The following is a 22,034-nucleotide window of genomic DNA, read 5'->3' as shown; positions in this document are numbered from 1 at the left end:
GTGGAGGATAAGGGTTCCTGATGTGAATTTCTCAGAGGTAAGGACTATCTCTTTTTGTTTCTATAACTATCATCTGGCAAATTACCAGGAACTTTCAGGAGGCAAATAAGTATTTTCTTTTAATGTATTTTTTTGAACTTGCTTTATTTCGTTCACTGATTATTCAATACACATGAACTGAGTGCCCAGTATGTGCTAAGTATTATACTGCTCTTGATTAGAACTTTGGTGATTGCTTCAGAAAGTTGCTAATGTAATATATACCAGAGTCTCCCCCAATCATGATAATTTAGTGGTCTAATTCCATCAGTATTTTACAGACCTTAATTTACATTTAAAATCTTCAAGTATTACTAAGTTTTGGTGATATCCCATTTTGGAAATAGAAATAGGTCTGATTAAAAAGTTCAACTTTAGAATTCAAGAAGGAATAAATGCTGCTGCAAAGGAAAAATGATTTAAAAAAACCAAAAACAAAAACTGGTGAATGAGTCCCAAGATTTAAGGTGTACAATTTGTACAGATCAGGAGACTAAAATTGGACCAAAAATATTTAAAAATAGATTTCACAAAATAAAATGAGCAGTCTTTTCCAAAATTCAAAATAATGCTATTATATAATCTGAAAGTTGTAACTTCATGAAAGTGATAGGGAGAAGTTCAAATGTATTCTTATTTAAGTACTGTTTGAAGACTTTATAATACACTAGTTATATAATAAAGCAAAACTTACCCAAGTCTCCCCCCAGCCCAAATAAAAACTTTATAGTGAAGATGAAAATTCCTGCATGGTTAAGATTGACATTACCTACCTAAATAGCTTTGGAGGCAAGATACTAAATCGTGTTTTATCCAAAATCTTCCTGATTTTGTTTCTTCCACCTGAAACAGTATTTGCTTTAACTTTCTTACTTCCTTTCTCCTGTGATGTCTGTTCAATATCTCCTGGCACATGCTGGATAGAATGGCGATTACTTTTTTTTTCAGCAATTTTGGGAATATGAGGAACACCAGATTTCTCTTGTTCAGTCCTAAAAAGTAACTCTTTGAACACTGTGGAAATAAAACAAATGTGTCATTTCTTTTCTTCTCTTTAGAAAATTTTTATACCAACAACAAATTTTAAGGATGAACACAGTGATTTTCCATTATTTGAACTTTCACGGTCTCATTCAACTGAACATTGTTAAGTATTTACCCGTCCTTTAGCAGCTATATCTACTTCTTTCTTTAGTTTTTATACCTGATTATACTTCTGATGTTGCCCAACACTAATACAAGGAAAGTCAGTGGGGGGAAAGGGAAAGGAAGAAGGCAGACTACAGGCAAGTTTGAAAAAAACAGATTCCTATTGAGGTAGTAAGTAATATAACACAAATCCACTAATTTTACAGAAACAGATATTTAGGTTCTATTATATGTTATTCCTTATAATACAGCTGACCCTTGAGCAACAACAGTTTGAACTATGTGGGTCCATTTATACTTGGATTTTTTTCAACCAAACATGGATTGAAAATACAGTATTCTTGGGATGCAAAAACCTGCGTATGGCTCTGAAGAACCAACTGTGAGTCTGGAATATGCACAAATTTTGGTATACATGGGGTGGAGGTCCTGTAAACAACCCTATGCATATACCGAGGGATAACTACATATGTCACTTGAGATGAGACCTCACTACTATAGTCAGGTTCAGATGTAAAATTTAGATGAGAAAAGCTTTGTTGGTGTTTATTTTTACTTTTACCAAAAAACAGTAATTTTATTTATTGATTGATTGATTTTGAGACGGAGTCTCACTCTGTCACCCAGGATGGAGTACAGTGGTACAATCGCAGCTCACTGCAACCTCCACCTTCCGGGTTCAAGCGATTCTACTGCCTCAGCTTCCAGAGTAGCTAGGATTACAGGCACGTATCACCATACCCGGCTAGGTTTTGTATTTTTAGTAGAGGTGGGGTTTCCCCATCTTGGCCAGGCTGGTCTCGAACTCCTGACCTCAGGTGATTCACCCACTTCAGCCCCCCAAAGTGCTGGGATTACAGGCATGAGCCACCATGCCCGGCCTAATTTTGGTAATTTAAATTTGGTAATATATAACGATTCTTCACAGTCACATTTATGAGGCTATGTCATTCGGTAAAGCTGCTAAAAAATATCCATTTCAGTGGTCTGAACTAAACAAGTAAACAACCAATCATATCTTAGATACTGCTTTTTTTTTGGGGGGGGACAGAGTCTCGCTCTAGTTGTCCAGGCTGGAGTGCAATGGTGCAATCTTGGCTCACCACAACCTTCGCCTCCTGGGTTTAAGCGGTTCTCCTGCCTTGGCCTCCCGAGTAGCTGGGATAACAGACATGACACCACCATACCTGGCTAATTTTGTATTTTTAGCAGAGATGGGGTTTCTCCATGTTGGTCAGGCTGGTCTCGAACTCCTGACCTCAGGTGATCTGCCCACCTCGGCTTCCCAAAGTGCTGGGATTACAGGCGTCAGCCACCATGTCTGGCCCTTTTTTTCTTTTTTTGAGAAAGGGTCTCACTCTGTTGCCCAGGCTGGAGTTCAGTGGCATGATTACAGCTCACTGCATCCTTGGCCTTCCTGGGCTCAGGTGATCCTCCCACCTCAGCCTCTTGAGCAGCTGGGATTGCAGGAGTGTGCCTCCATGCCAGGTTAATTTTTGTATTTTTTTGTAGAGATGGGGTTTTGACATGTTGCCAAGGATGACCTCGAACTTCTAGGCTCAAGAGATTTGCCTGTTTCAGCCTTCCAAAGTGCTGGGATTATAGGCATAAGCCACCGTGCCCGGCCTCTGATATCTTTCTATCAAGTCTAACTAAGTCTGGTGAATTACTTCATCCTTAATGAGGGTGCAGGTACATTTGGGAAATGACTTTTTTAGCAATCTATTTGCCTACACCAAATTTTTGCCTTGTGAGGATGGCTACATCTCCTTGGGATAAAGCAAAGATAAATCTGTATAAGGTAAGTATCTAGCAGTGATGAGTCATGGCGCTGAGGAAGTCTGAATTACAGAGAAATAGTGGTTGTGTATTCTTAGAATAGAGTTAAATGTCTTCAGCTGCATGAGCTGTGGAAGCAAACACTCAGCTTATCATTAGATATAGCTTTGAGCAGTATATGCGGCACCTTTTTTATTTTTTAAGCTATAAATTATGTAAACATGCCCACTGAAAAATCCAATCACAGAGAATTTTTCTGGAAAACAACAGAAAAGAAGAGCAAGAGTTTCCCACAAAATCAAAGAACTTACAAGTAAGACAGAAATGGATAAAGCCTTAAGAATGGATTAAAACATTTACAACTTGGTATTCACTTGTAAAATCTGGACTGATTTGAAAGTTTCAACAGAAGGACGATACCACATTACCAAAGCACAGTGCAAGTTTATGAAAAGTACATTTTTCTGCTTTCAAAATGATGGAGACCTTTTAGAAGTTACCTTCCATAAAGTCTGCATGATTAAAATAAAGTAAAATATTTTTAAAATTTCACTTTATTTTAAGCCATATGGTAATAATATATATATATATACACACACACACACATGCACACACACACGTGTGTGTGTGTGTATATATATACATTTATATATGTATTTTTTGGAAACAGGGTCAGGTGTCACTCTGTCGTCCAGGCTGGAGATCACAGCTCACTGCAGCCTTGACTTTATAGACTCATGTGATCCTCCCACTTTTGCCTCCTGGGTAGCTGGGACTACAGGCATGTGCTACTGCGCCCAGCTCATTTTTTCTATTTTTGTAGAGATGCGGTCTCACTATGTTTCCTAGGCTAGTCTTGAACGCCTGGGCTCAAACAATCCTTCTGCCTCGCCCTCCCAAAGTGATGGGATTATAGGGGTGAGCCACCACGACCGGCCAATACTTTTTAAATCTAAAATTCAGACATACATTCATTCAAAAAATATTAACCTGTAAATATAGGTCAGGTACTTCACCTGATGTTTCTATAATACTCCTGTTGTGGAACTTACAGTCAGTCTAAGACGCATAAAACATAACTAGAGGAACTACTTAAAACACCAGGAAAGGGCAATCTTCCTTAAGCAAGTCAGTCACCTTGGAAAAAGAAATAAAAAAGATGAGATTTTAACTAGGCAAAGAAGGAGAAGGTGTTTGGACGAACGGAGGCAGGATGGTGCACTTCCGGGTTCTTCTTCACCACCAACTCTTCCCGTGTGTGTGAGAATGCAGCTGACGCCGGGGAAGGTGCAGATTAATCAGGCATGCACCAGGTGATGTCAATCCGAGGAGACCAAGATTTACCTGGTGGCACCTGCGGAGCGGCTCCCCTCCCCCGACATGCCCGTGCCCCGCCTATTGCCCTTCCACTCCTAGAAAAGTCGCTCCCAGCAGATGCGCCGGGGGTGGGCTTTCTCAGCCCCCACTCTTGTCGGGACTGTATTAGAAACTCCGCCCCCCCCACCCCCAGCTCCGGTCCCTGAAGCTAGATGACCAAAGAATAAATGTGCAGTTTTGCTCCTACACTTGCCTACCCGCTGGTTCTTTTGTGCCCACTCGGCTGGTCTTAGAAAAACAAATCAGAAGGATGAGTAATCCTAGGTAGAGAAAATCTCAAGTTCAAAGTCCCTGTGGTAGAAGGAAAGTTCAAGAAAATGAAAATGACTAGAGAACAAGGTAGAGGCCAGATAATGCTATGCTAAAGTATTCAAATTTTCTGTTGGAGTAACCGGAAAACTTCGAGGGGGCAGATTTCCTTAGTAGTGTGTATATAAGGTAACTGAATTATTTTTAAAAATTGCTAAATTTGGCTGGGTGTGGTGGCTCATGCCTGTAATCCCAGCACTTTGGGAGGCTGAGGAGGGCGGATCACTGGAGGTCAGGAGTTCGGGACCAACTTGGTCAACATGGTGAAACTCCACCTCTACTAAAAATACAAAAATTAGCTGGGCATGGTGGCAAATGCCTGCAATCCCAGCTACTCCAGACGCTGAGACAGGAGAATCGCTTGAACCTGGGAGGCGGAGGTTGCAGTGAGCCGAGATCGAGCCATTGCACTCCAACCTGGGCAACAGAGTAAGACTCTGCCTCAAAAAAAAAAAAAAAAAACTGTTAAATTTCTCCACTGGACCTGAGTATGTAATTATAAGTAAAAATGTGTGGAGCTTGTAGTTTGTTTTAAAGAAGAGAAATGATTGTGTTAAATTTAAAAAAATAGGGACAAAAATGAAAGGATAACGAGCACACACAGTTACAATGTTATTAAACGCAATATCAGACATTGTACATAAACCAAAAGTGCCAAAGAATCTATAAAAGCTTAAATTTGACTACATAAAAACTAAAAATGTCTCTCTTCTTACATACATGTATATGAGTTCACAAACACAAGGAACAAAAGTCAAAACACAAACCACTTGTGGAAAATACTTTCAACTTTTCAACTCTTTAAAACGAGTTGAAAGATACTATTTTAATTTATAAAGTGCTCAAACAAGTCAATAAAAGATGAGTAACTATAAAAAGGGGCGGACGAAATTAAAAGACTTTATAGAGGCCGGGTGTGGTGGCTCATGCCTGTAATCCCAGCACTTTGGGAGGCCAAGGTGGGTGGATCACGAAGTCAGGACATTGAGATCATCCTGGCTATCACGGTGAAACCCCGTATCTATTAAAGAATACAAAAAATTAGCAGGGTGTGGTGGTGGGCACCTGTAGTCCCAGCTACTCAGGATGCTGAGGCAGGAGAATGGTGTGAACCTGGGAGGCGGAGCTTGCAGTGAGTGGAGATTGTGCCACTGCACTCCAGCCTGGGCGACAGAGCGAGACTCCATCTCAAAAAAAAAAGACTTTATAGAAAACAAATGCCAAAACACACAAAAAAGGTGCTCAACCTTACTTGTTATTAAATAACGTATATCGAAATTTAAAAGGCTGATTATACCCATGGCAGAGGCTTCTTTTTTTGACACAGAGTCTTGCTCTGTTGTCAGGCTGGAGTGCAGTGGTGCGATCTCGCCTCACTGCAACCTCCGCCTCCCAGGTTCAACAGGTTCAAGCAATTCTCCTGCCTCAGCCTCCCGAGTAGCTGGGACTACAGGTGCCCGCCACCACATCCAGCTAATTTTTGTATTTTTAGTAAAGACAGGGTTAGCCAGGATGATCTCGATCTCTTGACCTTGTGATCTGCCCGCCTGGGCCTCCCAACGTGCTGGGATTACAGGCGTGAGCCACTATACCCGGCCAAGACACTCTTATACACTGATGAATGAAGCATAGATTGTGATAAAACTTTCAGAAAGTAAAATCTTGTAGTGTCTGTCAAAAGTAATTTCACTTTGAGAAATTTATCATATAGATGGATTATATGAACATAAAAGTACAAAGAATTTTTATTATATCTCTGTTAATAGCAAAAGCTATAAACAATCTAAAATATCTAGCAATATGACATTAACTCAACAGATTACGGTGATAATAGAATTCTATGTAATAATAAAAATTATATAACAAGTAGGTCTGTATGAACTGATGTGAAATGGCACAGAATATTGTACACAGTATGGTTCCACTGTATATCTATTTTTAGTATTTTAGTTTTCAAAATACATGCACGTATTACTTTTATTAAAACTTAAAAAGACAAGTTACCTGAGAAATGGGATTTTGGGATTTAGAGACAGTGTCTTGCTCTGTTGCCCAGGCTGGAATGCAGGGACACAATCACAGCTCATTATAGTCTTGAATTCCTGGGCTCAAGTGATCTTCCTGCCTCAGCCTCCCAAGTAGCTGGGACTACAGGTGCATGCGACCATGCCCAACTAAATTTTAGAGTTGTGCAGAGACCAGGTCTCACTATGTTGCCCAGGCTGGTCTTGGAACTCCTACCCTCAAGCGATCCTCCCGCCTCAGCCTCCTAAAATGCTAGGATTACAGGCATGAGCCACCATGCTTGGCTAGAAGTGGGATTTTTATTTTATTGTTTTTTTTGAGACGGAGTCTTGCTCTGTCACCAGGCTGGAGTGCAGTGGCGCGATCTCGGCTCACTGCAAGCTCCGCCTCCTGGGTTCACACCATTCTCCTGCCTCAGCCTCCTGAGTAGCTGGGACTACAGGTGCCCACCACCATGCCCGGCTAATTTTTTGTATTTTTTAGTAGAGATGAGGTTTCAGCGTGTTAGCCAGGATGGTCTCGATCTCCTGACCTTGTGATCCGCCCGCCCTGGCCTCCCAAAGTGCTGGGATTACAGGCGTGAGCCACCCCGCCCGGCCTAGAAGTGGGATTTTTGAAGATGTTAGAAAGCTGTGGAAGCCAAGAGGAACAGATTAATTAAAATTCCAGAATAGGAAGAGAGTAAACTGAGATTGCCAGCTGTTTTCTTCTCTGGGTGTATTTGCTTAATCTAAACATGAGGTGTGGGCCAGGTAGAGGAACTCTTGGAGGAGAAAGAGAACTTCAGATGGCTGTGAGCGCCTGCATGGAAACCAGAATACAATGAAGCCTAAAAGCAGTGTCACTTTTCTCCACAGGACAACTGCTATTAGTAGGACTTCCCTTTTCTCACTCCTCAAGCCAGGCCTCTCCTGAGTACTCACATCCACAGTACTCACATCCAGGTTTCAGGCTGCCTTGAGTCCAACCTAGGGCATACTAGAATTAAAATAATAGTGAATTCATTGCTGGTGGTGGTACTTTGAATTACGGTATTCTTTTGTGAATTGCCTGTTGTTATTTGCTGTTCAGAGTTCTCAAATAAGTGGGTCATGATTCTGTCCAGGTTTACTATTAAGCTCAGTGGGAGATGAAGCGTGGTGTGTCTTTACTCCATCTTATCCGGAAATGGAACACTTAATTTGATTTTTATCTTCATGGACATAAGATAGCAAACTTACAATCTGTGTCTGATATTCTGGAGCACCTGTGCTTCTGTTTCTGTTGGTTCTGGCTCATACTGACTTTTAAGAGTACCTCATAATCTTTACTTGACTCTGTTTTAAAAAAACTATTTTTAGAAATAACAAGTTGCTGTTAGTATCCTCTAAAGAAGATTATTTATTTTCTTTTGTCAGGCACCTGTAATCTAAGTCCAGGGCCAAAACTGTAAGTTTTTCTGGGTCACCTAGATGGTCAGTTAGGTACAGTGCACATCCACCTCAGACAGAGCTTTTCAAACTCTCAATCCTAGCAAGGGTTGTAATGCTACAGTTTTGGGCACTGAACTACAAACCTGTAAGTTTATCAAGGAGATCCTCTCAGTTGTATTCTATGGATGGGAAAATGGCCCTGGAAAAAAAGACGTCACTTTGGGATACGGTCCCAGGAGTGGGAAAAGGCTTTGACACATCCAGAGTTTTTCACTATCTTTTTGGATTGTTATGTTTGTTTATAGTTTTTCATGTTTAGTCTAGCTCTTTTAAGTTGTCTTCAGTCAATACTGGAAGTAGAAAGTTGACACAAGTATTGTTTAATACATTTTCCTCAGCTCATAGTAAGGCCTTTGAAATATGAGTCACATCTTTCTTTTACTCTGGGATATTCTCCGCTATTATTTCCTATATATCTTCTTCCTCACATTTTCTTTTGGATATCCTGGAATAGAGCTTAATTTTACTTTGTCTTTTTGTTCCACAGTCTGGGAGATTTTTCTCAACTTTATTATCTATTCTTTCAAATGAATGTTTTTGTCTGTAAGTTATTTCTTTCTCAATGATTGTTGTTTATTCTTTCCTAATATCCTGTTCTTGTTTCAACGAATAATTTTTTTTTTTTTTTTTTTTGAGACAGAGTCTCGCTCTGTCCCCCAGGCTGGAGTGCAGTGGCGCAATCTCAGCTCACTGCAAACTCTGCCTCTCAAGGAATAAATTTTTAAATTGCTCTGTGCAGCGTTCTAGAAATGTTTTTTTTCTCTTCTTTAAATATTTTCTCCAGAATGTGTAAGATCACTCACTAGGTCTCTACCACACCCTCTCAATGATCCTGATTCTCCTTATGCTTGGTGATCCCTGAACATCGGCTTTAAGTAATATAAAAGGACCGAGAATGGTTTGCTCTGGTATTGTGTCTGGAGTTGGTTCCTTCCGGTGGGTTCTTGGTCTCGCTGACTTCCAAGAACGAAGTCGCGGACCTTCACGGTGAGTGTTACAGCTCTGAAAGATGGTGTGTCTGAAGTTTGTTCCTTCAGATGTGTCTGGAGTTTCTTCCTTCTGGTGGGTTCGTGGTCTCACTGACTTCAAGAATGAAGCCGTGGACCTTTGTGGTCAGTGTTACAGCTCTTAAAGGTGGTACAGACCCAAAGAGTGAGCAGCAGCAAGATTTATTGTGAAGAGCAAAAGAACAAAGCTTCCACAGCATGGAAGGGGACCCACAGGTTGGTGCTGCAGGCTGGGGTGGCCAGCTTTTATTCCCTTATTTGTCCCTGCCCACATCCTGCTGATTGGTCCATTTTACAGAGTGTCAATTGGTCCATTTTACAGAGTGCTGACTGGTGCATTTACAATCCTTTAGCTAGACACAAAGTACCGATTGGTGCGTTTTTACAGAGTGCTGGTTGTGCATTTACAATCCTTTAGCTAGACACAGAGCGCTGACTGGTGCGTTTTTACAGACTGCTGATTGGTGCATTTACAATCTGTAGCTAGACAGAAAAGTTCTCCAAGTCTCCACTTGACCCAGGAAGTCCAGCTGGCTTCACGTGTCAGTATCACTGAACAAATGTCTTCTGGTCACAGCTTTCCTTTTTGTAGCTATCCAGACTGCAAGTTTGATATAGGATGACCTAACTGCTCAACTCTATTTCATGGTAATGCCAGAGTTATTAGGGATTTATTATGGGCATCCCCACATCTAGAGTAAAATGTTCCATTTCTACAAATATTTTACAAATATTCTGTTGTAATTTAATAGATAAATTAAAATTCCAGAATAGAAAGAGAGTAAACTGAGATTGCCAGCTGTTTTCTTCTCTGGTTGCATTTGCTAAATCTAAACATGAGGTGTTTAGCTTTCTCCTTGGTGTTTTGCTTTCCACCTAGGGTAAGGAAGAAAGAGCTGACTGCTATGTTCCCCCTTTGTGGCACCACGTAACTTCTATCCTCTGCCATATCCAACCTAGGGTTCTGTTGGCCAACTGCTTTCCCGCTACTCAAAGGGTTCTGAGGGTATGGCTTCTGTCTTTTGCATCCTTTAGATCTACTTTTTCTGTATCCCAGAGTTCATACGGGTTCACACTATCTCTGTATTTTTATTATCTTTATTCAGAATATTTAATACCAGTCAGTAATTTTTATGTGACTGGTACAAAAGGTTTAAAGGTATTAGATGCTTAGAAGAAACCTAGGAAATAGTGCTACAGAAATTGAAGCTTGGAAAGACTAAATAATTTGCCCAAAGAGAGCAAGTCCTGCTTTCATATTTTTCATATCTTCTTCCTCACATTTTCTTTTGGATATCCTGGAATAGAGCTTAATTTTACTTTACTTTATTTTACTGGAAATCTCTTTCGTTTAACCTAAAAGTTGGCATTTCTAGATACTAGTACAAACTCCAGGAAATCAAAAAATTCTGAAGACTTACTTACTTATTCTACGCTAAAGTAACATAATACTAAATGGCCAATTGACAGTTATATACCAGATTTAACATGATGTAATTCAGTCAAAGGGACTCAAAAACAGGAAAAAACCCACGTTTCATTTTTCATTATGACTAAGCACAATATAAAAAAGCCAAAGTGAAAAAAATAGAACTCACACTTTCTTTCCATAGGCATAGCTTTTAAAGCCAACTCTCACTTCTCGAATTGTAACCTAAACAACCTAGAGAGATTGTTTTCCTCCCTACTTCATAAGGACTCTTAAATTTTCTTTGATATTTCAATTGCTATATGATTTTACTGTTACTCTTTTCAGAATTTCTGCAAAAATCCTAAAGAGTCTAAGGCAATCAAATGACAGTATATCTTTCCTACACGTTTAAAAAAACAAACAGTAGATTTGGTTAAAAGTATGAGCTTAGTCACTGATTTAAATATAAACATGATGAAAACACAACAGAGGCACTGTAATCATTTTTCCACACAAAGGTAGAATATGCTTTTACTAGAAATATGTAATTTACTCAGTACTCAAGTCAATGCTTTACTCAGTTTATTTCCATAAAACAGCTAATCTGGCATTCATATTACTTCAAAAAGCTAGTTTAAAGATTAGAAGTAGACTGATTTGCACACTAGCTGGGGGAAAACATGCCTGCTTATAACTTCTTAGTTTTATTCAGGTTATTCTACGTTTCATTCAGCATCCCTCCAGCAGAGTATATAATACATGCTCAGTAGGAATTTCATAAATGACTAACTGTAGCTATACACCTATTTTAAAACTTACTTTTTATCAAAATAAAATCATAATGAAAAATGAAAATTCTAGAATACACAACAGTTCAACACAAAAGATTCTGAAACTAGATTAAGACCTTAGACAAAAACATGTATACATTTTACTATCTTTTTTTCCACTGTAATGACTTTTCTATTACCAAATTAAGAAGAAAGACTTCAGGCAATTTTTACAACAAAACTCACCAAAAATGTTGGTCTTCACAGTAAGTGCAAGATGAGTATTATTCCTCAAAATTTCAAGGGCTTTCATAAGTGTAATATTCTCAAAGTTTTGTCCATTTACTTCCATAATCTCAAGAGAAAAGTATTTAAAAAATACCAATTAGTACAGAACAGTATTAGTTACTCCTACAACCTTAAAAGTTTGTTAGTGAATAAATAAAATGAAACTTGAATAAAATGTACTCCTATGTGAACAACAGTTATCTCTGTGAGAAGCTGGACTACTGTATTTCTTTTTCTCTACATTGTTGTATTTTCCAAATTCTTTACTATAAACATTTTTTTAAATTAATGCCCTCTGGGATCATACTGAGGAAATTTTAAAAATACCCACACCAGATGGTTTATGAAGGAAAAAATTTAATCATGGCAGATCAGTTCATAAAAATTATTGCCTGCAAATGTATATACAAATTTGTCAAATATTCTCAATGTAAATTTACTGCATTTCAAAGAGAAGTAATTCTTTTAAAAGGAGTACTTTAAATATATTTAATATGATTTTCTGCCACAGACTGAATCAGGCAGCCAAATAGCAAGAAGCACAACTGAAATGGGTTATTCTTCCAGGTAAACACTGCTGACCCTTCACAACAGGGCTTCCCCAATTTGGCTATACCTCAGAATCACAGAAGCAGTTTATTTTAAGAAGTACTGATTCTAAGGGAAAAGGATAAAAAAATTTAGCAAAAACTAGTCAAAAACTAGTCCGAACAGAGAGCGGATCTAAGGGATCAACATAAAAATTTCAAAAGGATAAGAAAAAGAGTGAAAAAAATATTAGGGAAAGGAAAAAAAAATTCCATAGAAGTAAAATTCCCAGAGTTGAAAAAAGACTTGCATCTATGCACTAAAATGTCTTATCTAGTACCATGCAAAAATAATAAAAAGATATCTATTTTTAAAAACATATCCCAATGAAATTTCTGTGTTCCAAGGAGAAAGAATAAAGTATCTATAAACATCATTGTGGGAAGATAACCCAAAGGTACCTACAAAAAACTCTCGCAAAGAGTTTGGACTTCTCTTGGGCAATGTTAAGTTGATGTGATAACTTTCTGTGCCTTTAGCGTTCTGAGGGAAAAGTCACTGTTGGAAAAAGATGTTATACTCCATTGAACACAAGTATCTTCAGGAAGGCAAGAACATATAATACTATATCACCCATCTGTTCCTTAAAAAAGTACTAAAAGAAGTACCAAAGATAAATGAATTGAAATAATGGGGATATACAGTGCAAATGAAATGGAAGTGATGAATGAAATCAGTTAAACAGGTGTAAATTTCTAAATGCTTGTTTAAAAGCTTATGAAACTTAATGCAAATGTCAAAAACCTTCTTGAAACAGAAGATACATAATGTTAAAAAATAACAATAATAATGTAAATCTAAAATCTCAGATCATTTCAGCAGTAGTTGTGAAGATTGAAGGAAGAAGTAAAAGCATGACAAATTTCATTCTCAGGGATGATTTCACTAGTGTGTGTGTGTGTCTGTGTGTGTGTGTGTGTGTGAAGAATTAGATTATTAAATGTGTCTGTGATACAAATAACTGAACAATAAATATACTGACTCCAGGATCCCAGCTGTTAGACATTCCTAATGAGTAGTCTGGGGTAAGGCCCAGAAAACTCTACTGTGGAAGCTATCCTGGGAATTGTAGGCTGTTTAGCAGCATCCTCAGCCTCTGTCCACCAACATGCCAGTAGTAATCCCCAAGTCATAATAATAAAAAATATCTGCAGACATTGCCACTAGTTGAGAACCACTGTTCTAGAGTGTAGAACCTTTCATAATATGAATGAGCTCATAATTTAAAAAAAATTATAGCATGGCTCAGTTAAAGTAAAGCCACATTCTAAAATGAAAGAACAAAATTTTAAATGGGGAAAAAGCAAGTTTCCTAAATGATTCTGATGATCAGGCAGATTTGGGAGACAACCCTTTGAAGTACATGAGAATCATCTAAAGCAGAGGTCCCCAACCGCCAGGGCACAAACCCCATGGCCTTTTAGGAACTGGGCCACACAGCAGGAGGTGAGCAGTGGGCCAGTGAGCATTACCGCCTGAGCTCCGCCTCCTGTTAAATCAGCAGTGACATCAGATTCTTATAGGAGTGTGAACCCTGATGAGAACTGCAAATGCAAGGGATCTAGGGCACTCCTTATGAAAATTTAACGTCTGATTGCCTGATGACCTGAGGTGGATCAGTTTCATCCAAAAACCATCTCCGGCTGGGCGCGGTGGCTCAAGCCTGTAATCTCAGCACTTTGGGAGGCCGAGACGGGCGGATCACGAGGTCAGGAGATCAAGACCATCCTGGCTAACATGGTGAAACCCTGTCTCTACTGAAAAATACAAAAAATTAGCTGGGCGAGGTGGCGGCGCCTGTAGTCCCAGCTACTTGGGAGGCTGAGGCAGGAGAATGGCGTAAACCCGGGAGGCGGAGCTTGCAGTGAGCTGAGATCCGGCCACTGCACTCCAGCCTGGGCGACAGAGCGAGACTCCATCTCAAACAAACAAACAAACAAACAAACAAACAAACAAAAAAACCACCTCCATCCCCCCAGCTCCAACTCCCTGGTCCATGGAAAAACTGTCTTCCACAAAACTGGTCCCTGGTGCCAAAAAGGTTGGGGACCACTGATCTAGAGAGTTTTGTTAAAAATACAGATGTTCAGACATCATTGCTCAAGAATGTGGTCAATATAATTAACAGGATTGAGAGAAGACTGGGAATTGCATTTTTTATGTAACAAAGTTGCCAGCAGGTCATGTTTGGAATAGGCTGCTCTATACTTTCCTAATGCCTACACTAAAAAAATAAATCACCAACAAATTCCTAAGAGTGTCTTTTTTCCTAGTCCCCCATTTGGCTCACTTTGCTTATGGATATAGTTATGTTACCATATGAACATAATTTAATGATTACCATAACCTTCAGTAATCTGCAGCCACTTAAATTTGAGAGTGCTATGAGGTAGAAGTGCTGTCTCCTTCAAAACTTGCAAGGGTGCTAATTCATATATTGATCATTCCGCAGTATTCTCAAGTTGCCAGCTTATACAGTTCCCTAATCCATGAAGGATAGGCAGGCCCATTCAAAGGAGGTCATGTTGACAGAGCTCAGTAGACCATGTTATTTCTGGTCACACTACACCAAATTTTCCATTAAAAGTAATAAATATATGACAAATACATTTTAAAAATAAACCATATGCAGATACTACCTCTAAAAAAAGGCTCAGAAAAATGTTTCCTTAAACTGATCATGCTTTCTGGAAGATGAGAACAAAAGCAGCAGGCACAATACTTTGAAGAAGGCTTGAATATAAGTGGTTGGTTATTTACTTACCTGATCACCACGTTTCAGTCCTGAATCGGCAGCTTTGCTACCGGGTTCTACTACTTCAACAAAAATTCCAAATCCCTTCTCACTTCCTCCATTAAGGCTGAATTGTAGAGGGGACTCGCGGGAAGCCTTCTGCAGCACAACCTGTCTCCACTTAGCCTTTGCAGCACAGGCAATATTCAGTAACCGGAGATGACCATTCATCTTCTGTAAAGCAGAAAAGGGTAAATGTATATAAATGTATCTATTCCTACAGGTTTTTAAAAAGTCACCTAAAATTATTAGAATTAGAGTTATAAATATACATGTATAAGCTGAGGCAAACAAAATTGAAGAAGGGGGCACTCCCACACCAAAGCACTCTCAATGAGATTTCTTAATATGACTATAAGACCTTTAAATTATCATAAGTTAAAAAAGATTTCCAAGTGATGTCTCAATTACAGAGGGATGACAAAAAATTACTTATCATTTCTTAAACTTTTCCTAATACACACTCTTCTCCCACCTTGCTTATCTCCTGGCTGTTATATAAAACCAGAATCTTTAAAACCTTTATTCAAAACCTTGAACGACTTGAACCACCTTTTCAAATACTGTCCAATGTTCAAAGAAACATTCAAGTTTTCACCTCGTCCAGAAAAGACTTCCTTCTTATATTATTTTAGCTCTTCCTTAAACTCAGTAAGAGGCTGACTTCCAGTTCTAATTCCAGTTTCAATTATCTCGAACAGTGTTAATATGTGCAAATCTCTGTCGATAACAAAAAGCTAAAGTTTTTTTTTTTTTAAAGCAGACACCAAGTCTTAATATTTGTTCTGATCCTACATTAATGTCTTTGAGTATAAAGTAGAATGCAATGAATACCTGATGGCTAACTGACTAGTGGAAAAAAAAATCCCGTAATTTTTTTTTCCACACTCTGATGTCCCTTGAATATTTACACAGCCAGCACAGGATGAGTCAAATGATAGTGGAGTACCTCTATAACCCTTTAATCAAGTTCCCAGTGTTGTTCACTCTCCCCATTTTGTATAGCGCACATATGCTGCTGACAAGTCAACAGGAACCAAGGGGTAACGAAAGGGACCAGATTTGTCAATTTTTCCCACTTCATTCAACTCAATCCACTTATGCTCTGTAACTAATAATTACAACTCTTGAGCATTTGCTATGTGACAGGTTTTGTGTACAGACTGTTATGCTTATCAGCTCATTATAATCCTTACAACAATCTCAATGAACTAGGAACTACTATCTTTACAAATAACACAACTCAGGCATAAGATCAGGCAATCTGTCTGAGTTTACAAATCTAGCAAATGGTGGAGCTTGAACTGTACTCCTAAAACACTATGCTACATTACCATTTACTTCCTAAAATTTCAAGTTACTTGGAGCAGGTAACCAAGTCACAGCTCAAAGTTTTACATTTGACAGGGAGAATAAAATGAATTTATGAATAGCTACTGTGGACTTTGAGGGAATTATCTTAGGTGCTGTACATTTAGAAAAGGTGAATCCCATGTAGAAAAGAAACCTAGAAAGTCTTAATATAGATTTGATATTTAGAATATGCACTGGAAAATGAAACGGAGTTTCAATAGGCGAGGAAAAGAAAATTCTAGCATGGTCTGGATGCAGAACTGGAAAATAAAATAAAATAGTTTGATTTGGCTATAATCTAGGGTATACAGGAAAAAGGGCAAAAAGGTAGGCAAGGGACCTGAATATATGGGGGAGGAACTGCTTTGGTAGGAAGAATAGTTTACTGACAAAGAGAGTAACAGTCATCACACGTGTGTTTTAAAAGCAATCTTTTGGCCACACAGAATGAACTAGAAGAGCAACTGGAACTAGGATCAGTTAGCAGGTTATTATAACAGATCAGATATAATGAAATAATTAAGTCCTAAACTAGGCAGTAAAAAAGAAATGGCTGAGAGAGACCATAAGAAAATATGTGAACATACAGGTAGATGACTAAATCAGTGACCTAGGTGACTTTAGCAACTGACTGGAAATCCTGGCCAGGGAATTCAAGAGAGTGAGGGTACACATATAACACCAGGTTTATAAGCCTGAGTGAATAAGAGATAAGAATGTCATTAGTCTTAATACAGAAATGGAAGAGTTGAGCCAGGTGTGGTGGCTCACGCCTATAATCTCAGCACCCTGGAAGGCTGAGGCGGGCAGATCACAAGGTCAGGAGTTCAAGACCAGCCTGGGCAATATGGTGAAACCCTGTCTCTGCTAAAAATACAAAAACTAGCTGGGCATGGCGGCACGCGCCTGAAGTCCCATCTACTCAGGAGGCTGAGGCAGGAGAATTGCTTGAACCCAGAAGGCGGAGGTTGCAGTGAGCCAAGACTGTGTCATTGCACTCCAGCCTGGGCAACAGAGTGAGACTCCATCTCCAAAAAAAAAAAAAAAAAAAAAAGAAATGGAAGAGTCAGGAAGGAGTGTAAATGTTGTTTTAATTGGGGTGGCAAAGAATAAATGAACAAAAGTCTAAAATATAGATTTGGAAGTTCTAAGAATGGACATTTAAGACAAAGGAGATGAAAGCTACTGCTGTTCTGAGTTTGCTGGTGTTGGGGGTGGGGAAACCACGACACTCTGAAGAATATAAATTATTTTTAGCCTTACTGTATCTTCCAGATTTTTTTCAAATTCCTCTAGAAATCGAGTCATAGCAGGGTCACCTTCAAAATCATTAAAATGATTATTTACCCATAATAATACAATCCGTGTCACCTGTGGAAACATAAATAGGCAGCATACGGTTATAAGAGGCATTCCTTCTGCAAAACTAGATTCTAAAAGCATGTCTAAAACTCACGAAGAACTGACAACCCTCTTGATCCCTCCCTTGTGTAAAAAAGGCTCATTCTAATAGAAAGGCATGGCTTAGTTTGAGCTTTTGCTTCCCTGTGTACAGAAGTAACAGAGCCAGGATTCTGTCCACTCAGTGAGAAGACACAAGGCTGTTTGTTAAGATAAAAGAAGTACATAGAATATCTATTTCAGGTAGCACCTTAAAATGCAAACTTCATGTCATAAAGCAGGCAATCCTATCAATCAAAAATCCCTATCAAAAGCATTTCCATGGTCAAGAACATGTTTAACCAAAATTGTAACAAAAACAAATCTGAGTCTGGTGCGGTGGCTCACACCTGCAATCCCAGCAACTTAGGTGGCTGAAGCAAGGAGGATCCCTTGAGTCCAGGAGTTTGAGACCAGCCTGGGTATAGCAAAACCCTGTCTCTATAAAAATTAAAAAACAAAACAAAAACTCTTACAAATCTGAAACTTCTTTCATTATAAACACTGTAAATTTTCAAACTGCAGAATCGTTTACTTTGCTCAAGAAAAGTTAAAAATTAAGCTGATTTGAATAATGTGCCTAACAATGTAAGGAATGAGCCATATTTTTTTAAATTGTGGTAGAATCCACATAAAATTCACTATTTTAATGATTTTAGAGTTCATAATCCAGTGGTATTTAGTACCTTAACAATATTGTGTAACCATCACCACTGTCTACTTCTGAGTTCTGGAACATTTTCGTCACTCCAAAAGAAAACCTCAAACTCATTAAGCATTCGCTTACCATCTGCCCTCTCTCCAGCCCCTGGCAGCTATTAGTCTGCTTTTCTGTCTATTTGTCTGTTCTGGCTATTCCACATAAATAGAATCATACAATACCTAGTCTTTTGTGACTGGCTTTTTTACTTAGCTTAATGTTTTCAAGGTTCATCATGGTATAGTAAAGTATTAGTACTTCTTTTCTTCTTATGGCTGAATAATATTTTATTGTATGGCTATACCACATTTTGTTTATCCACGATGGGCATTTGGGTCATTTGGCTATTGTCAATAGTGCTGCTACAAATATTTATGTGCAAGTTTTCATTTGCACACCTGTTTTTGATTCTTTGGGTATATACCTAGGATTAGAATTGCTGGGCTATATGGTAACTGTATGTTTAACTTTCTGAAGAACTGCTCAAACTGTTTTTCCGCAGAGGTAATAGCATTTTATATTCCTATCATCAATGTGTGTAGGGTGGGGGTGGGGAGGCGGGTTCAATGTCTCCATACCGTAGGCAACATGTGCCACTTTTTCTTTCTTCCCCCTTTTTAAAAGCCATCCTAGTGGGTGTAAAGTGGTATCTCATTGAGATTATGACTGCATTTCTCTATGATTAATGATGTTGATTCAAAATGGATTCAAGACTTAAATGTTAGACCTAAAACCATAAAAACCCTAGAAGACAAACTAGGCAATACCATTCAGGACACAGGCATGGGCAAGGACTTCATGTCTAAAACACCAAAAGCAATGGCAACAAAAGCCACAATTGACAAATGGGATCTAATTAAGCTAAAGAGCTTCTGCACAGCAAAACAAACTATCATCAGAGTGAACAGGCAACCTACAGAATGGGAGAAAATTTTTGCAATCTACTCATCTGACAAAGGGCTAATATCCAGAACCTACAAAGAACTCAAACAAATTTACAAGAAAAAAACAACCCCATCAAAAAGTGGGCAAAGGATATGAACAGACATTTCTCAAAAGAAGACATTCATACAGCCAACAGACACATGAAAAAATGCTCATCATCACTAGCCATAGAGAAATGCAAATCAAAACCACAATGAGATATCATCTTAACCAGTTAGAATGGCAATCATTAAAAAGTCAGGAAACAACAGGTACTGGAGAGGATGTGGAGAAACAGGAACATTTTTACACTGTTAGTGGGACTGTAAACTAGTTCAACCATTGTGGAAGACAGTGTGGCGACTCCTCAAGGATCTAGAACTAGAAATACCATTTGACCCAGCCATCCCATTACTGGGTATATTCACAATAGCAAAGACTTGGAATCAACCCAAATGTCCATCAATGACAGACTGGATTAAGAAAATGTGGCACATATACACCATGGAATACTATGCAGCCATAAAAAAGGATGAGTTTGTGTCCTTTGTAGGGACATGGATGCAGCTGGAAACCATCATTCTCAGCAAACTATTGCAAGAACAGAAAACCAAATGCCGCATGTTCTCACTCATTGGTGGGAATTGAACAATGAGAACACTTGGACACAGGAAGGGGAACATCACACACCGGGGCCTGTTTTGGGGTGGAGGGAGTGGGGAGGGATAGTATTAGGAGATATACCTAATGTAAATGACGAGTTAATGGGTGCAGCACACCAACATGGCACATGTATACATATGTAACAAACCTGCACGTTGTGCACATGTACCCTAGAACTTAATAGTATAACAAAAAAAGAAAAAAGAAGAAACCAAAAAGGAAAAGACTAACAGATTTGACTACATTAATACGTGAAACTTGCTTCTGGTAAGTGATAACATAAACAAACAAACAAACAAAAGATATTGAACATCTTTGTCATGTGCCTGTTGGCCATTTACATATCTTCTTTGGAGAAATGTCTGTGCAAGTCCTTGCTCCATGTTTAAACTGTGCTGTCTTTTCGTTGTTGAGTTGTAAAATATTTTGGATATTAAACCTTTATCAGATATACAATTTTCTCTTATTCTGTGCAATGTCTTATTTTTCTTGACAGTGTCCTTTGATGCAAAAATAATTTTAATTTTGACAAAGTCCAATTATCTATTTTTTCTTTTGTTGCTTGTGCTTGGGTGTCGTGTTTTCATATTTGAGAAACCATCACCAAATCCAAGGCCATGATAATCTACCCGTATCTTCTCTTTTAAGGCATTATAGTTTTAGCTCTTCTGTCTCTGATCCATTTTGAGTACATTTTTGTTTACAGTACAAAGTAACAATCCATTTTCACTCTTTTGCATATGGATAATTATTACTAAATCATATTTTTGTTCATTCCCAAAGCACACCTTTATTTTTTTGGCAACCAAAGTAAATATATTTAATTCTAAGAAAAAGTGTGAGAGGTGTGCAAGCCTATAGTTTTAGATATTAGTCTCCTACATAATTCTGCAGCCTACCTGCAACCAGTTTATTTCCTTTAAAATATAACTCAAAAAGACACACCAGGCAATTATGATCCTACTTTTATTTTCTTGAAATAACTTATTTCTTACCAATTTGTGGAGGTATCACTAGTCTTTTAATTAAATGTACAAACATATCCCATGAAGATAATTTAAAATAATGAACAATATTTAATACAAAAAAAATTCAAAAGGTAGATTTAAATAAGTCACAAGATATATTAAGGTTTGATAAATTGTTTTCAAATGATTATAAATTAACTCAAGAAAATAAATATATTTCCATTTTGAAACTTAAAAGCAATCTGCCCTCTTGAAAAAATGTATTTGATGAATATTCTTTTTAAAATATTAAATCCGTTTTAAAATGTTTTATTGATCTCCAGAAACAATCAAATATTTCGGTAAAATTCTAAAATACTCTCATGTAACTATTATGTTTCCCGAACTTATAGCTATACCAGAGCTTTATTTCACTTTTTGCCTTTTAAGGCTCTCGTCCACTTTTAACATGCTATTCTGTCATAAAAGTAAGCAGAGAATGTCTTTCAGGTTCACTGATTTTTTTAGGTGTGCTGAATCTTAATATCATAATAAACATGTAATGTATCAAGTATAAAAGTTTCATGAATAAAATTTCGGGTTAAAATCACTTTCATTCCCTTTATAAAACCAACCTTATCTCTTAAGCTGTCGATCTTAAACCATTCCAATAGTTTGATCCCAACATCCAAAGGACTTTCAAGAAATGTCCTATAAGTTAATAGAAAATCTTCTATATAAGTTGGATCCACGATAGAATGTTCTTCTATTAAATGCATTATGAGACGCTCAGGTGTTGCCTAAAAATCCAAGGATAGGAAGGATTAGAAAATAAATGACCCAAGAACCAAAGAACTACTGTTGATTACTCCCCTTTGTAGCTACTTCATTAGACAAATCGTCAAAGTAGAGTTTCGCCCTTAAATCCTTAGCACTGGGAGAATTGGAATCCAAACTTAATTGTAATCCACCAGCATCCAGAGGCTGAGAGACAGACAA

At 38.2% G+C, this 22,034-nt stretch overlaps 1 protein-coding gene across 3 annotated transcripts in view; it reads right to left on the bottom strand.

Annotated features, from left to right (window-relative positions):
- RAPGEF6 (Rap guanine nucleotide exchange factor 6) overlaps positions 1 to 22,034 on the bottom strand; it is a 213,260-nt gene that overhangs the window by 56,095 nt on the left and 135,131 nt on the right. For all 3 annotated transcript variants that reach the window (XM_023196723.3, XM_023196720.3, XM_023196718.3), the window contains 5 exons: positions 21,671 to 21,835; positions 17,625 to 17,732; positions 14,979 to 15,182; positions 11,585 to 11,693; positions 813 to 1,053 (listed from right to left, as the gene is read on the bottom strand). In XM_023196723.3, coding sequence (XP_023052491.2) covers positions 813 to 1,053; positions 11,585 to 11,693; positions 14,979 to 15,182; positions 17,625 to 17,732; positions 21,671 to 21,835 — 827 coding nt within the window. The remainder of the gene's footprint in view (positions 1 to 812; positions 1,054 to 11,584; positions 11,694 to 14,978; positions 15,183 to 17,624; positions 17,733 to 21,670; positions 21,836 to 22,034) is intronic.

The sequence above is a fragment of the Piliocolobus tephrosceles genome, chromosome 4 (genome assembly GCF_002776525.5).
Source record: "Piliocolobus tephrosceles isolate RC106 chromosome 4, ASM277652v3, whole genome shotgun sequence".
Classification (NCBI taxonomy): domain Eukaryota; kingdom Metazoa; phylum Chordata; class Mammalia; order Primates; family Cercopithecidae; genus Piliocolobus; species Piliocolobus tephrosceles.
Note: the sequence above shows the minus strand (reverse complement) of the source record. Positions and strands in the feature narration are given on the sequence as shown.